Source organism: Acanthisitta chloris, unplaced genomic scaffold, assembly GCF_000695815.1.
Source record: "Acanthisitta chloris isolate BGI_N310 unplaced genomic scaffold, ASM69581v1 scaffold146, whole genome shotgun sequence".
NCBI lineage: Eukaryota > Metazoa > Chordata > Aves > Passeriformes > Acanthisittidae > Acanthisitta > Acanthisitta chloris.
The window spans coordinates 44,352-60,606 of record NW_008676261.1 but is presented as its reverse complement, the minus strand read 5'-3'; the positions used below and the strand labels follow the sequence as shown (position 1 = coordinate 60,606).

At 37.7% G+C, this 16,255-nt stretch overlaps 1 protein-coding gene across 1 annotated transcript in view; it reads left to right on the top strand.

Moving 5' to 3' along the window:
- Positions 1 to 16,255, top strand: part of EPB41L4A (erythrocyte membrane protein band 4.1 like 4A) — a gene marked incomplete at both ends in the record, with an annotated part of 64,694 nt that overhangs the window by 4,338 nt on the left and 44,101 nt on the right. The window contains 4 exon segments of the mRNA XM_009076046.1: positions 5,836 to 5,887; positions 6,968 to 7,046; positions 9,064 to 9,161; positions 12,078 to 12,230. Of these exon segments, the coding sequence (XP_009074294.1) occupies positions 5,836 to 5,887; positions 6,968 to 7,046; positions 9,064 to 9,161; positions 12,078 to 12,230 (382 nt within the window).

Here is a 16,255-nt window from a genome sequence, read left to right as displayed (position 1 = left end):
CACTTTACAATCTCACATTGGTCAGGCTGCCTGAAGAAGGCATGTCTGCATTGTACAGCAGACTATGGTGCAAATATCCCTCTTTTCTTACCCATAGTGCTAATCTGGGCTATTGTAATCACAATGTACAACATACTTATACTCTCTTAGGACTCAAAGAGGAGAAACACATATACAGAAGGCTCTATCCCTGTGTTCATTTGGTATTGGAGCCAAGCCCTGTCTCTGTATCGTGCATCCACCCTGTAATGTAGACGTTTTTTTTCTCCCCTGATGTGAAGAAGCTATGTTTTGAGCATGCAGACCCACAGCAGGTAGGAGGTAGCCCATGTTGATATGTCTCAGCTGTGCAGCCCAGAAGGCACATAGAGACAAAGCAGAGATGCAGGCCTCAGTTTCTTGTGAAGCCGAACTTGCTACTCTGAGTCACTGTGCTGTGATGAAAGATCAGGTCAGCTGTGTCAAAGCTGAGAACAGAAGCCTGTGCTGTGAATTGCATATCCTGCTGTGCAAGCTCATGTGTTTGAAAGTTGTTTCATCATCTATCCAGTGCATTTAATAAAATCACTGCAGCATGCTCAGATGACCAAGTTATAAACAAGTGGGATCAGGTAAGAGATTCAACAGGTTGTATGTAATGTAACTATAGAAAGAAGGGCATAATTTTAACAGAAGTTTGATTTGCAATCAAAAATGTCCTCTTGGGAATTACTGTGATACAATATAGTGCATATTTTGACCTCAAGATCCTAGAAAAATAGTTGAATCATACATAGTTTGTATTTTGTTGCTTGGGCTTTGGGGTGTTTTTTTTTGTTTCTATGTTTTGTATGGATCTTATATTTGTCCACAAGCATGGCATACTGAATTATCTAGAAAGAAAAAGACTTGTTGTGTTTGTTAAAATAGATGGCACAACCAGGTGAAAGAAAATGGAGACTGATAATGTTGGGTAGCAGCAAGAAATTTTAGAACAATGTTAATGGATTAAAACAATGTAGGCAAATTCAATGGTTAGGTGAGTTAAAGGTAACAAGAGTAATCTTTTAGAGTGCAGCAGGATCAACAGGGTACTCAGTGATGATACGAATACTAAATATAAGCAATATAGCTTCAGATTCTAATAAAAAAGACAATCATTAAACATGTATTTGTCTGTAGGAATTGCCTGATAATTTTTACATTTCTTATATAACAGGGACATCTTGAGCTTAGCGGATTTATGTTCTTTGCAGTGAACATTTGCAGAAAAAAAAAAAGACACAATTCTTATGGTTAATGTTGTTTTAGGTTGTAGAAAAATCTTGATAATTTCAGATTATACTTGAAAAATGATGGATTTCCTCTACAAACTTGTGGTTTTACCTCTCGTACATGTGAACACAAACTGGCATGTGTGGCATGATGACTGCAACGTCACAAGAATCTAATTGAGACAGTCCAGGATTTAGTTTGAAGTTGATAGATTTTTCTGCACCAGATCCTTCACTGATTAATACCACAGCAAACATTTCAACCTAGTTCATACTTTGTTTCAAGCAGGTTCATGGAATTTGACCCAAGTTTAACCCTGTGCAGATATGAAAAAAGAAGATTCCAGACTTGTGGAAAAAAAGTTTTTAGGCATTTAAAGGGGCTAAATATGAAATACTGCATGGTGCTTGGATGCATACTGATTATACATCTGGCTTGTACAGGAGCCAGATTTGTAAAAGTAAAGGACTGAAGATCCTATTTTTTCTTAGACATGCAGTATGATAAAATTTTATTTTTTTAAAAAATAATTTATGCCTAAAAATTAAAAGGTATTTTCTTTAATACCATTATGATCAATCTTATTAAATAAATATTTGACTAATACTATATAGTGTTTATAAAGAACAATTAGTAAACTAGTAGCTGTCTCTTTAGTAATTGGATAGTTGTATTGATTAGGACTACTAAAAATGATTTTTTCCCATTTCGTCTGTAAATGTTAAATGCTTCTTTCAGATTCACAGAATGTATCCCCCACAGTTGAATGAGTATATGATGGGTCCTCCATGTCTTTGCAGCAGTGATGAACTGTTTATAAGTCTGTGCAGGAGATATACAGGTGGGAAAGCACTGAGAAGTGGCATGTTAGCTGCCAAACAGATGAAAAGAGTGAAGTCTGTGTATCAGAGCATTCACAAATGTAGGGCTTGTTGTCAGCAACTGCTGTGCAAGTGTATTATATTAATAAGACACTGGGGTTTTTGTTCCATTTCTCTTGACACTTTAGCTTACGAACTTGAAAGTGTAACTATACCCAATGCTATTTATGTGTGTATGCACACCTTTAGCAAGTACCTAATACACATCGCTATGTATGTGTGTGTACCTGTGCTTGGAGGGCTCTGTTGTTGGGGTTCTTGGATTTGTAAATGTTCTCATCGTTATAGTCTAACTTTGGCTCGAAAAATGCCGTTTCATTATCCATGAAATTCCATTCATCTTTGTCTTGCAAATAAAATGTAAGAAATCACTTGATCCTCTCCCCACCTCTTGTGTTCTTCAGGAAAATTTTGGCAGCCTTTTGAATAATAAATAGCTACACAACGATTTTAAGCATACGCTTGTGGCATTGCCACATTGCTAAATACTTACTGGAGAAATGAAAAGGCAGACGAGATTCTTGACTCTTCCTCACCATGCTGGAGTGTTTAACCTCACTTCCGTACACATTGATCTTGAGGCCTGTGGCTAAAGAGCATATTTTTTCATGCTAGCTGATACTTATATTTACTAGCTTGAGTAGCAGCAATCTGTTTTACAGCGTTGAAGGATGAGAGTACAGTTCCTCTTGTCAGTTCCATTTTGGGGGGAAGGAAAGGAGATATTTAGTGATAGGAATAACCAGATTTGTTCCTGTTCCTGTCTTCAGATTCCCTCTGGAGCTTGGAAATTGCCTTCAGAAGACCATACAAAAAATATCATTTGACTGCCAATCAAGTACAGCCTAGTGAGAATAAGTTGTGATGTGACTGTCTTGGTTCATTGTCTACATGTGTCCATATAGTCTTTAATTACTTGGCCAAATCCTGGTTTGTCTTATGGTAGCCAGTGAATCACACAGATGCAAGGGGACTGGAGTTCAGGTTGCAGAGGCACAGCCAGAAATCTGTAACTGTTCTGTATTCGACTTGCAAACTGAAGTGCCGATTCGTCAATATCCATTCGATTTTTTAATGAATAATTAGTCTACCTATGCACATAAATCTAAACTGCAAAAAGGACTACAAGGCAGTATATCCTGAAGCCAATTTCAGTTCAGTTCAGGAGAACTTAATGAAGGAGTTATTCTGTGATCAATTTTTGATCTGATTTTGAAACAGGACAGTTTTGATTTCTTGCAGTGTAATGCAAAATTGTCAGAGATAAGCATGTTCCCTTGACAGCATGTTGTTCATACAGTTTCAAGAAGTCAGACCATATTCTGACCACAGGACATAGGCAGACTGCGCCCTGCAGAGTTATTTTGCCCTTTTTCTGCCTGTTGACTGCAAGATCTCTTACCAGCCTGTTGTGCTAGCACAAATTGTTGCTGATTTGGAGTTCTAATAGGGTGTTCGAACAAGTGTGACCACCTCTTCCCTTCCCACCTTCTATTGAGGTTAAGAGGATGTATGTTTGAATAGTTAGTTATTGGATGCATTTGATACAAGCGTGTACTGAATAACTTTTTTCCTTCAAAATTTAGGGAATTTTCTTAACAAACACTCCAGGATTTGAAATAGCAATGACCAAGAACAACACATACAGCTATTTCTATTGCAGATGGATCAGCAGCTAATGGAAGTTACTTGTTTTCATGTTTTGTCAAAGTAATCACAAACTCACACAGATTCATCAAGGTTGGAAGAGACCTTCAAGATGATCTAGTCCAATCGTCAACCCAGCACCACCACAATCAACCCGAAACTATGTGTCTAAGTTCCACATCCAGATGCCTCTTGAACATTTCCAGAGATGGTGATTCCACCACCTCCCCCGTCAACTTATTCCACCTGACCAATGTCCTAGTGAAAAAATATCTTCTAGTATCTAATCTGAACCTTCCCTGGTGCACCTTAAGGCTGTTTCCTCACATCCTTTCACTGGAGACATGGCAGAAGAGATCCCAACTCACTGCAACCTCCTTTCAGGTAGTTGTGGAGAGCAGTGAGGTGCCTCTTGAGGCTCATCTTCTCCAGATTAATTGACCACAGCTCCCTCAGCCACTCCTCATAAGACATGTTTTATAGAACTTGATATAAAGACAGTTGTTTACAACCACTTATGAAATTAGTTGCTTGATATTTTCCACACAAGTGCTTTGCAGTGTTTTTACTGCTTGATGCTAATAGTAATTTTATTTTTAATCCAGAGAAGTTCTCTGGATAGAAGGGGGAGATTTTTTGCTTAATCAAGATATTCTTACTCTCCATAGGGTTAATTCAGGGGTGCAGGTAGGGAGGGTTTTATGTTCATTGGCCTGTGTAGTTCCTCAGTCAAAAGGTATGGGTACTAAGGGAGTGGATTCAATGTACCTTAAATTGCTCTTTTTAGGAGCTGTGTTCTGCAGCCTTTCCATTTCCAGCGTTTTAAGATGGGATGCCAATCTCAGCTGGTCCAAAAAATTTGTGTATGAGGGAAGATGGATGAAGAAAAGAAAGAATGGTCTTGGCAGCTACCTCTGGACTTTTGTCCAAAACTGAATCATAGAAATGTCAAACTAAGGGAGAAATAACTAGCCAGAGGGATTACAGAAGCAGGATTTTGATGACCTGCATAGTCATAATGTGAAGTACACAACTGGTCTGTGGTCAGCAGTAACACCAGGATAACTTTCATTAGATGTTAGAGATACATGGGGCAGAGTAATCGGTGGGGAATTATACTGCAAATTGTCTGCTTTTCAAACAGTATGGGAAGCCATGTAATAGCACATCTCTCTGTGGCATACCAGGTATGCCTTGGTCACCTTTGACACAGACGTCCAGCAAGTCCTGTAAATTATCTGGTGGAAGAGTATGTGCCCTCCCTACCTTGGTGCTAATTTCCAGTCATCCTCTCCCCCTGCTATGTGAACCATTTCTGAAGACATAAATTAATTTTTCTTTGCTTATCGTTAAGCACATTTCTTCATACTTGGTTGACATGAACAAAATTTAATTAGTATGTTCTTAAAGTATTTCTCAGGTGTTGCAAGTGTGCTGTCATACATATTCCCCTACAGGTTTTGTTTTTTCATAAAACCAGTGAAGCCCTGGCATTCTTTGCTATCTTACGTGCTTTGTTCTTGCTGTCATTTGGAGTAATCTTGCTTAGGTTAGTTTCCCAGGAAGAGAATATTAAGGTTGCACATCACTGTGCTAGTTATAGCAGATCAGGTAGATGTCAATGAGTACTTGTCATAGAATCATAGCATGTTTTGAATTTGAAGGGACCTTAAAGGTCATGTCGTTCCAATCCCACTGCCATGGGCAGGGCCACCTCCCACTAGACTTATGTTGCTCAGGGCCCCATCCAGCCTGGCATTGAATACCCCTAGGGATCCTACTTAGTATGATAGTTCTGTAGAGCCAGCTTCTCATGAGCCTGAGATGTGGTGACTCTTAACAAACAGATTTCCTACTCCCGAGATGACGGGCAACATTAGACTTGTACAGACAGTGTTTCTCTGATCAGAAGTTGGCACAAATTTCTCATTAGCAGACTGAAGGGTGTCAGTATGCTAATAAATAGGAATATACGAGGAAATAAAGAATTGCAATTGTCCTATATTAATTTTCCATGTTAAGTAACTAATTTCCATAATTATCTGTCTTGCAGTACTGGCTGGATCCTGCGAAGACTCTTGCTGAACATAAAGAATTGATAAACAGTATGTATTTAATCTGTTCTTAAAGGAGGTATCTGAAGATGAAGTAACAATGTTACATCTGTACAGCCTGCACAATATTTACATTCTAGTCACAACAGATTGGTAATTCTTGAACAAGTTTGTTATTGCGGTTCTCAGCTGTACAAAAATTTCACACATATATTGCACATACTATCATTTGACAGCATTTTGTGTGATTTTTGTCCCAAGATTTTTCTATGCTTAAATTTTATTTTAGACTAATAAGTGGTACTATTTTTAACTTTTGTATTTAATTTTATAGCAGCTGTGATTGCTCTACTATACTGTGGCATACCATAACCAACTTACATTCCATTTTGCTTCTGCCTCTTACTGATAATAGAATGTCTGCTATTACTGTCAGTCTTCAGATATTGCAGATACTAAATCTGTTGTTTTTATTATAGTTAAAGAACATGATAAAATTATTATACTTAAGGATTTGGAGAACTTTTACAAAAAGATGCAGAAGTGGAGCATGCATGGAATAAATGTAGCTGTAAGAATTTTGGTACTGAGTTATCTGAATCTTTTGGGAGAATAACATTCGTAAAAGGTGAATTAGAGGAGCTTTTCCAAATATTTCTTAATTGAATTGGCACGTAATTAAAGTTGCTCCGTAAGATATTTGAAAGTGTGGAAGGGATTAGTATTCAATATTATTAGTTATGACAGGGAATCACATTTCATGCACAATTAAATTTTTCAAAAAACTTCAGTGGAAAAAGTATTTAAAGGTCAAAATCAAGCAGCAAAAAAATTGTGAGAAATAGTAAGAGAGCAATGAATACTAAAGTGAAATCTTCAAAATAAGTAAAGATTCCAAATAGACAAGATGTGAATAAACAAAAGACTAGAAAAATAATAATAAAAATCTTTTTTTTCCCCATGTAATGAGTATAGATGTATGGATTTGCTATGTGGATATTTTTTCTGAAACTTTCAAGTTTCAAAAAATATTAAGATAGGCTTTTAGATGCTGTTTTGTAGTCAACTAGTAACAACAACAATTAATAGTTCATGATAACTAAGTTTTACACCTAATGTTTTTTCCCTCAGCTGGACCACCATACACACTGTATTTTGGCATTAAATTTTATGCAGAGGATCCATGTAAACTTAAAGAAGAAATAACAAGGTACAGTATTCAATAAAAGTGTAGTTTTTTGATCACAGGCTAGTAATGTATTTCAGCCAGGTGCATATTGTTGTGGTATGTCTGGCTTGCTTTGGTTTTCTTTTTTTCTTGAACATCTGAAAGCTTTTGCTTGAACATTGGTATTTATATTGTGCTGTAATCAAGTTTAGAGTTTATGTGGTTATCAAATATAAATACTTGATATGAATGAAAGATAAATTTTCTTCTTCATTGGCCATAGCTTAAATTCCAGAATGGTTTTTCAAGAGGATTCCTTTTGGTCTTTCTAAAAATATGTGAAGGAAATTGAAAAGTTGCATGCTTCTGATTCTTTCACCTAACCTTGGCCTCTACAAACTATGAGGATGCACACAGTAACACATGCACATGCATGCACACAGGCACATTCACACACATGGTTATCTGAACTCTTTCACACAGTGTCTTCTGTTTGTTTTATTTATGAAATATCTCAGACAGCTCTAGGTTCAAAAGGAAATGTGATAATTTGGATACATAGGCAGACAAAATTAGTGCATTATCTTCCATTAACAAGTGCTTAAATACTTCTTTAGATGTCCTAAGAATGTGACACATGAGAATTCATTTGAATGCATGCAAGGTTTTTAATTTTCCTTAATCAAAGGTGGCAGTTGTTGCAGCACAGGCAGAATAATTTTCTTATACCATAGTGAGAAATTTCTTCTGTTTCCATACTGGAACAACAGGAATAGAAGTCTTCAATACAACGAGGCCAAGGCTGACCTGGTAAAATTAATAAATGCTGTGACTTTGCTGGTAAGACTCTAAGCTGGTGGCAATGGGATGCCCCTGTACCATGGAAGTTTGATGAAGTTTTCTTGTATTTTTACAGAAACATTTAAATCCTGCTCACAGGGAAAGACAGATGGCCCTGGGAAGAGAACTCTGGCCACCAAACCTGTTGTGATTTCCTCCCAGGAGGCAGGGTGGAGGCAGGGGGCTAAATTTAAAGAAACTGTTTCTCTTTGCCCCATCATAAGGGCAGTCAGTGATCTGCACTGCTGATTAGGTGTGCGAGTACAGTCAAGAAATGTTTTAGTGTGCTTAGTAAGCCTCTGTTCATGTCTGCACAGTATATGGTCAGGCAGAATTGATATCTTAGGTGGTGCTGGGGGGGGGGTCTAAGAAAGCTCTATGACAGTCTTCTGCAAAACACATAGAGTTGCCATATACCCTCAATATATATGAGCATTTATTCCTGCAGACTCTTAAATTTTGCAAGGAAGGCTTTTTTCCCCCAGAAGAAAACCCCCCAAAAGCCCCAAATCCACAAATAAACCAACCAACACCCCCCCCCAACCCAAAAAAATACCCCACACAACCCACCTCCTTAGAATTGTTTAGGCTGGAAGGAACCCTTAAAGGTCCTTCCACTTAGGAAGCATTAAAAGCCCTGTTTTTCTTTATAATAATTTCTGCTCCCATGTGTAAATCCAGTGATGTGTTAGCTGTTTTTTGCTAATGAATGTGTTTCTTTGGAGCATGTATTTGCTGCTTTAATGGATATAAGAACAAACTCTATTGTTATGAGATGCTGATGATCTGTGGCATTACATGATTACTCTTTGCAAATAATGAAAACCTGTCAAATTTGTAATTGCTTCACAGCAAAATCCGTCTGGCTTGTAGGCAGAAGTTAACACAGCGGTGTTTGCTCGATGTGTTTGTTAGAGCAAACTAGCACTTTGGCAGTATAATATATGCATGACAAACTTGACAGCACACAAGATGAAAGTACTTTAGCTACAGCTTTGGATAAAAAGTCTGGTTTTGTGAGGAACTTAGCGGCTTCAGTGGGAATTGAGATTGTTCACTTTGTACAATGCGATTGTTCACTCTCTCCTCAGAGAGGAATACAGGTTTTTACTATCATAGTTATGATACATGATATGTCTAGAGTAAACTGGATGATGTTGAAACAATGATTGGTGCATCAGACTTGAAATAACAGCGTTGCTTTCTCTTTGTGTTTTAGGTATCAGTTTTTCTTGCAGGTAAAGCAAGATGTTTTACAGGGCCGTTTGCCTTGTCCTATCAACACTGCAGCACAGCTGGGAGCATATATAATTCAGTGTAAGTTCTTATGGCCAACTGAGAGCTTAGTTCTTTTAATCCTGCATTATGGTTAATTTTTAGTGGTTACTGAAGACATCATTAACACTTTATGCTTTCATTTCAAAACAGAACAAAACTAATGTGATTGATTTAATCTAAAGAATTGTAAGTAGATGACCATTCTGAACAGATAATGCAGAAGCAATGTGGAAGTTAATGCAAAGAAGAAACTGAAGTCAGTCTGAAGACTGCTAAACACTCTTTGCCTTGCTGAGGAATGTCTTATCATGTATTCATGACTTTATGACTGACTCTGTATTACATGTAGATTATGACAAAGCCTTCATCAGGAGATTTACAGATTTGAAATGCTATTGGCAGCCTCCAAACACAGAGTCTGTAAAAAAAAAATTCTTTCAAAACTCACATTATGTCAATATGAATGCATCTATGCTTGAAGCGAGGATGTGATTTGACCTGAAGAATTTTAATTTTATTTATCATTTTTCTACATTCACCCATCTGTAGTGACCTTTTCAGAGGTGGATGTTATATCCTGCAAACTTGATAGAACAAGCAATCAATTAGAAAGGAGTTGTTTGTATAACAGTTCATTATTCTTTTGCCTTTACAGCTCAAGCTTTATATTCAAACAAAATTGGTAATGAAAAATCATGTGATGAGCTGTGCTGGGACATGTATCTCTAGTTTGTTCTATGTTAAGTGTAGATTTCTCTTTAGTGATATGTATTAAACAAAGGTTATTGTACTATTGGTGTAACAAGTGTGACTCAACAACACTGAGAACATATAAAACAGTCTTCTTTTCATGCCCATTTTAGAATAGAAAGCAGAATAACTTCTGTATGAAGTGAGAATGGACAGTATACAGAATTTCATGATGTATTATGGGTGTCTTCGAAAAGCTAAAGTTCAGGCAGTTTTATTTGTGTCCAAATATTTCTGACTTAATTTTGCCATCTATGAAATATGAAATGTCTTACTCTGAAAAAATATTTGCAATGCACATTTCACTTTACTGGCATACATACCTTCCCTGAAAAAATACCAGAAGAATAAAACAGGAAAATAAGCAATGATGATACCATCTTCATCATGTTATGAGAAATGAGTAAAAAGAATAAATGTGTCCTTCAGTAATTTTTAAGGTGGTTAGAACTGTTGTTTTGGTCTAATATCCTGTTCCTGTGATTCTAATCTCAGATATTCTGTTGGAAAACAATGAGGAAACCTATGAGGGAGAGGAGAGTTAAAGCATGGCAAAGATTACATACAGTGGGTTAAAGTTAGTCCAGGCACCAGCAAGCATACATTCCCATTAACTCTATAAAAAGCTTTATTCTTTTATTTAGGGCTTGCAGTTGTTCAAAGTATGTAAAGACACCTGAGAAATGTCTGTGTCAGACACTGAACATATGAACCCAAGGAATCAGCACGGAGATCAACAGCCTTTTCAAGGGTGGCATGCTGGACCATGCTTTTGTTCTTTTCCAAACTGAGATGAAGTGTGTTTGTGGGAATCCAGAAATAGCTGAGAGGCTCTGCTGGTGTAATAATACCAGTAGCATCTTTCCCGGTGGAGCTAGCGGCTGCCGAGATCCTGTGGAGAAGCCGGGGCCACATATTTTACCACTTCTCTATGTATGTAATGCTCCAGCCACAGGCCCAGCTTTCACCATTCAGGTTATGTCTGGGTGTCATCTTTGGCCTCTGAACAGATCCTTTCATCAGCACAGGAGCTGTTTTCCTCCTTTCGTGATCAAAGACTGCAGATTATTACAGTGACGATGGTGGAAAAATCAGTGCCCATAGCAGTTTCCAGAATAGACCAGCTTTCCTATTGGGAATTCTGGAGTTGTTGCTGTTGTAGTAATTCCTGTTCTTATTCCTGCTATGGGCACATCATTTTTATGGAGATTTTCCAGAGAAACTTCTTAACATCCCTATCAAACAGATAATTGACTTTTTCTAGCAATGTCATTCCAACATTCTGGTTGAGTCTTTTTCTTCTTGGCTCTTGAAACCAATTTTCAGATAGAAACCTTCTCTGAAGTCCTCCTCAGACAAGCCCAGTCTACACATACATTACTCAGGTTTATTAAAAAATTGAAATACTAAATTTGCAGAGTTTCTCAGAGAGGTGCAATTACAGTTAAGAGCAGTAGATGTGAAATCTGACCAAGGTGCATATTTATTTTATAATTACATTGCAACATGTAAACAGATGACTAATGTATACAAATTCATGGTTGTTTCAAAGAAAATTCTATTGGCTATTCATCATATTCTTTTCTTTAAGAAAATTCTTTTAAATGTTATTTTTACTTTGAAAAAGAATGTAATGTTTAGTAAATGCATCATTATTTTATTGAAAAAGGAAGTCTTGGGTTTCCTCACAAGGAGCAACACTTATCATTAGACCGTTCTGCCAGGTGTCTTGGGATATTTTCCTCCATTTGCATTCCCACACAGAAATTTGTGTTAGAACTCCCAGCAATAATATGGATCGGTTCTGTCTGTAATATTATATCTTATCATGAGGGCAGAGATATTATAAAACAAGACTTTCCTACTGCATTCGTTTTATTTATGCTGTCAAATAATCAATGTCACTGAATTTCAATTTTGCTGACTTGGTCAAAATTATGTCCAGTCCTGTAGAAGCATTTCTTGTCAAAGCTTCTAGCTCTTTGAAACTTCTATTTTTCTTTTAAAATGATTGAAGACATTTTTTTCTTGGTTTTATGTGGGCTACGGTGAATAGTTCTGTACTCTGTTTTTTTGTGTGACTGCAGAGTAAAGAGTTGGAAAGAGGTGGCTTGACACAAGTAGGTGGATTATATATTACATTTTTTTTGGTTAAGGTAAAGAATTGAAAACAAGTGACCTTTGTTTTCTTCTTGTGTCCTCTAGCTGAGCTGGGGGACTATGACCCATATAAGCACACTGCAGGTTATGTCTCGGAGTACCGCTTTGTTCCAGACCAGAAGGAAGAGCTGGAGGATGCCATAGAGCAGATACACAAAACTCTAATGTAAGAATTCAATACTCTTGGGAACTTGGCAGGTAACATCAGATTCAGAGATACTTGGTAGGTGGGGAGGTACACCTTGTGGTGCAGAATGAAGGTCTCTAGACAAGAGGAAAGAACACATGCCTCTCAGAAACAGAAAGTATTTTATGTAACTGAAATTGTTCTTTTAGTAAGTGGAGGTAGGAGGGCTGTCAGACCTAAATATGGGTGGTTTTGAACAAGCAGTTTTAATAAAACATATGCCAGAAGCTCAACCATACATAAGGCCAAAATAAACATTTACTAGCTTATCTCCAAATTCATGTTCCTGGTAAGTGTAAAGAAGCTTGTTCTAACAAATCCAAGTTAGGTGGAATTGTGATATAACCTTTTATTAAGATCAGAGCAATGACAGACATTTTATGAGTGTGTTCATCATACCCTTTGTCGAAGTAATGTGCAGATAACCAGTCGTTTTGTATGTAGATCTAGATTTCTTGATTCACTTGCTATAATGAAGCCAGAGTCTGGGTGAAGGTTAAATAATTTCTTGCCTGCTATATTGAGTATCGCTGTTTTTTGTGTCCTGTTTAGTGATAATAGTTATTAACTCAGAGTCATGGCTATTCTCTTTGAAAAATTCTCCAGTCATTGGAGTCTGTGCCAGCTGCCACATTGACCTGAGTTTTCTCTTCCAGGGAAGAGAGTCTGCTGCTCAGTAATTATTTCTGTGTGATTGCATGACAGCCTGATAGTAATTGATGTGTTTCAGAGAACTTACTACAGTGAAGAAAAAAAAGTGGGTTTTTCTTCTGTTTCAGAGATGGGAAACTGAGTCACAGACAGTTTGTTTGGTTCAATATCACAGAAGTTGTTTGTGAGAGATGAAATTTGAAATGAATTGCTGTGAACCAGGACACCATTACTAAGAGGCTTTCATTCCTCTCTCTCAAGTTTCTGGAGTCATTAGTGTAGTAAATCAGATTAAGGCCCATTTGCCACAAAGGGTTTGTAACATTGAGGATGAAATTCAGAAGCTAGTGGAACAGTGCTTGTGGAGAGGAATGATAGCTATCACAACACAATCTCTAGTGTTTTTTTATGCTTATTGGTCTAGAGCTCTGATACTCTTTTGCTGCTTGGCTGCAAGTAGGCATCAGGGATTTAGCAGTGCCAGAACAGAGAGTAAAATTAAGATGTACCCATTGCTATTTCAGTCCGAATGTCACCATCAGCATTGCCAGGAGAGAATTCTGCATGGGTGACAGTGGTCTCTTTAGTTAAGGTATTTTAAGCTATAATGGCTGAGGGCATCCCAAACTATCTTACTGACCAGAGATATTTTAGGGACAGGTTTGTGATATGGCTTAGAAGAATTGTTTTATTCTCTCTGTATCCCAGCACAGAAACAGAGGGGATTTTATTTCAGGACTGCTGTGGCACTGCATATACCTTGTGTCTGCTAGATGTGTCAGGATGAACTATTTTTGTTTGCAGGTTTTGTCTCAGTTTTTTACACAGCACGATAGCTATTCAGGGAGTCAGAAAGGATGCAGTTTTTTGAGCAAGTTTCTACATCAAGAAAGGTGAGGGAAGTCAGAAGTGAAGGGAGTTTCTGATTGTATCAAGTCTCTTCAGCCTGCCTACTGTGATTGTTGTCCCATCTATAAACCAGCATGAAAACAGCAAGGTCAGAGAGCAGTGTGAGGTGACCTTAGGCTGTCATGCACATCTGGAGGATCAGGCAGTGACTTTGGGGTTTAGCATGAGGAACCAAATGTGTGTGGTGCTGGAGGAAGGATATGATCCCTCAGTGCAAACACAAGAGCGTGTATTGGCCTGTTGGTATTGCCCATTTCAAACTGCACCAGATCTGCAAGTGACTGATACTTAGCAGTTGTTTGCATGTTTTGAATCGATATTTCATGCTGCCAACAGGGCATAAGGAAAGCAAAAATGCTTCTGATACTTAGCTTTGAGAGTAGCTTTCAATACTGTTTAGGGTCTCAGGTGGCACACAGGTGGTTTTTGTTAATCTAAAGGAGTGTGCATATCAGCTGCATGGCTCTAACATTGCCTGCTCTGTCATTACCAATGACAAAGACTGGTTTAGTTTTGGGATGTGTGATGCTGGGGAGAGTTTGTATTTTCATACACAATGAAAATTAAACATTTGGTCCTTGTAATGGTGGGAATTGTTTCAGTCCCCAACAGTCTCTCTTCCCTTCATGTTCTGGCTTCTTCATCTGCACGTGGGAGGGCTTCTTCCTTCAGTTTCTATCGGCTTCCTTCAGAAGCTCCATCATTACTTCCTTTAATATTTTTGCAAATAGAATTTCTTATACGTTATATATTACTGTGAAATTATTCACACACACACGTATTTGACATTTGAGCTTTTTGGTACTTTCAGATAGAGGTGAGAATGGAGGAATATGCACATCATCATTTTTCTACATATAGTCATATAGGAATGACTTAACAGCAGTATTTAAATTCATATTGGATTCTAGCACCAATTCAGTAATGGAGTAATCCTCTTTGCTCAGAATTGATACTTAGCCTGTGTGGAAACTCAGTGAGACAACACTGTTCCAGTGAACATTTTGCTTACATTTCTGGGAGCTACTAGCAAGACTGTAAAAGAATCAATCATGGAGTAAATTTTTAGAGCAAAAGTGGATAAAAGATTTGACAGATGTGATGGTGCTGATGTGCTGAATATCCAGTATTCTGTGTAATCTGAATACAGATAAAGAAGGACATATCTACTGGGAAATCCTGCTCTTGAAGAAAGGGATTTCTCTTACAAACTTCAGGTCTGCTGCCTTTCCAGAAGTCCTTGGAAAGAAGAGCTAACACCTGAAACACTGGCAGTGCTGCTATGTGGATAAGATGACCTGAAGTAGCCCATCTCCCTGATAGAAAGAAGGCATTTTAAATACCTATATTATTGCATTTTTCTAGCACTGCTGTTTCACATCTTCGATTTGGATGAGTTTTTTACCTGATCAGGCATAACACAAAGCTGGGACAACCTGGACAGTAGCTGCTAGACTAGAGGGAATGGGGAGACAAGAAGCAAGAATGTGCACATTGCAGGACTTTTCCAGGTCTTGAGTTAAAATGTTGAGTTCTGCTTCCACCTTGAATTTGAAAGGCAGCAAATCCAGTGTAGTATTTCCCTGAAAGAACAGTCACAGGGTGAAGGAGGAGTTGCATCTTTATGAGTTGATACTTTCACAAGATGTGCTGTACTTTCCTGATAAGAGTCCAGTAGCTTTTGCAGAAGTATTGAACAGGAGTGAAGAAATGCAACCTCAATTATTTAAAGCTTACAAAACAGAATCTTGCTTTTGTATCAATGGCAGATATCAAGGGAAGAGCAAATTAAATTTCGAGGATAAGTCTTAGAATTTATTTAGTAATTTTGTCCTTTTTGAAAAAAAGTCCTTTGTCAGTTATGTCAAATATGTTCCTAGGTTTTTTTTCCTCCCCACCAGTTTTCCCTACTTGTTTCCTACCAGCATGCAGCTGATAGTACTTTTTAACTGATGGATTAATATCTGCAGATAGGAAGGCAGGCTGGATCTTTGAAACTGCTAATCTCATGAGACAGACTCCAAACTGTGTTCTCACAGCAGCAGACATGGGTACTGCCAGTTGGTGTGACTTTCTGTAGGCAAGATTTTATGAAGAAAGGTATGTTTTATTTGAAGTCATGAACCTTGTTTACAGAAATACTTTGTAGTTTCACTAATGCTATTGAGAAATAGTACCCCAGTTGTACAATTCCTGCTTTATTATTAGTCATGTAGTTATTTGGGATAAAGAAGTTATTTTGCATATTGAAGCCTAAAAATGGAATGTCTGAAGTGTGTTTGTGACAGAGAAAAGAATAGCTACAATAATAGGCTCATATTGTGTATATGATAGCATATCTCTGTGGTAGGAAACCACCAGAGATCTAGTCTTAGTTGGAGGACTATGGCAGTCTAAACAACGGGTTGGAAGGGCTGCATATGTGTCCAGCAAACTGTATTCATTGATATGATATATTTTTACGTGGTGACTGGGA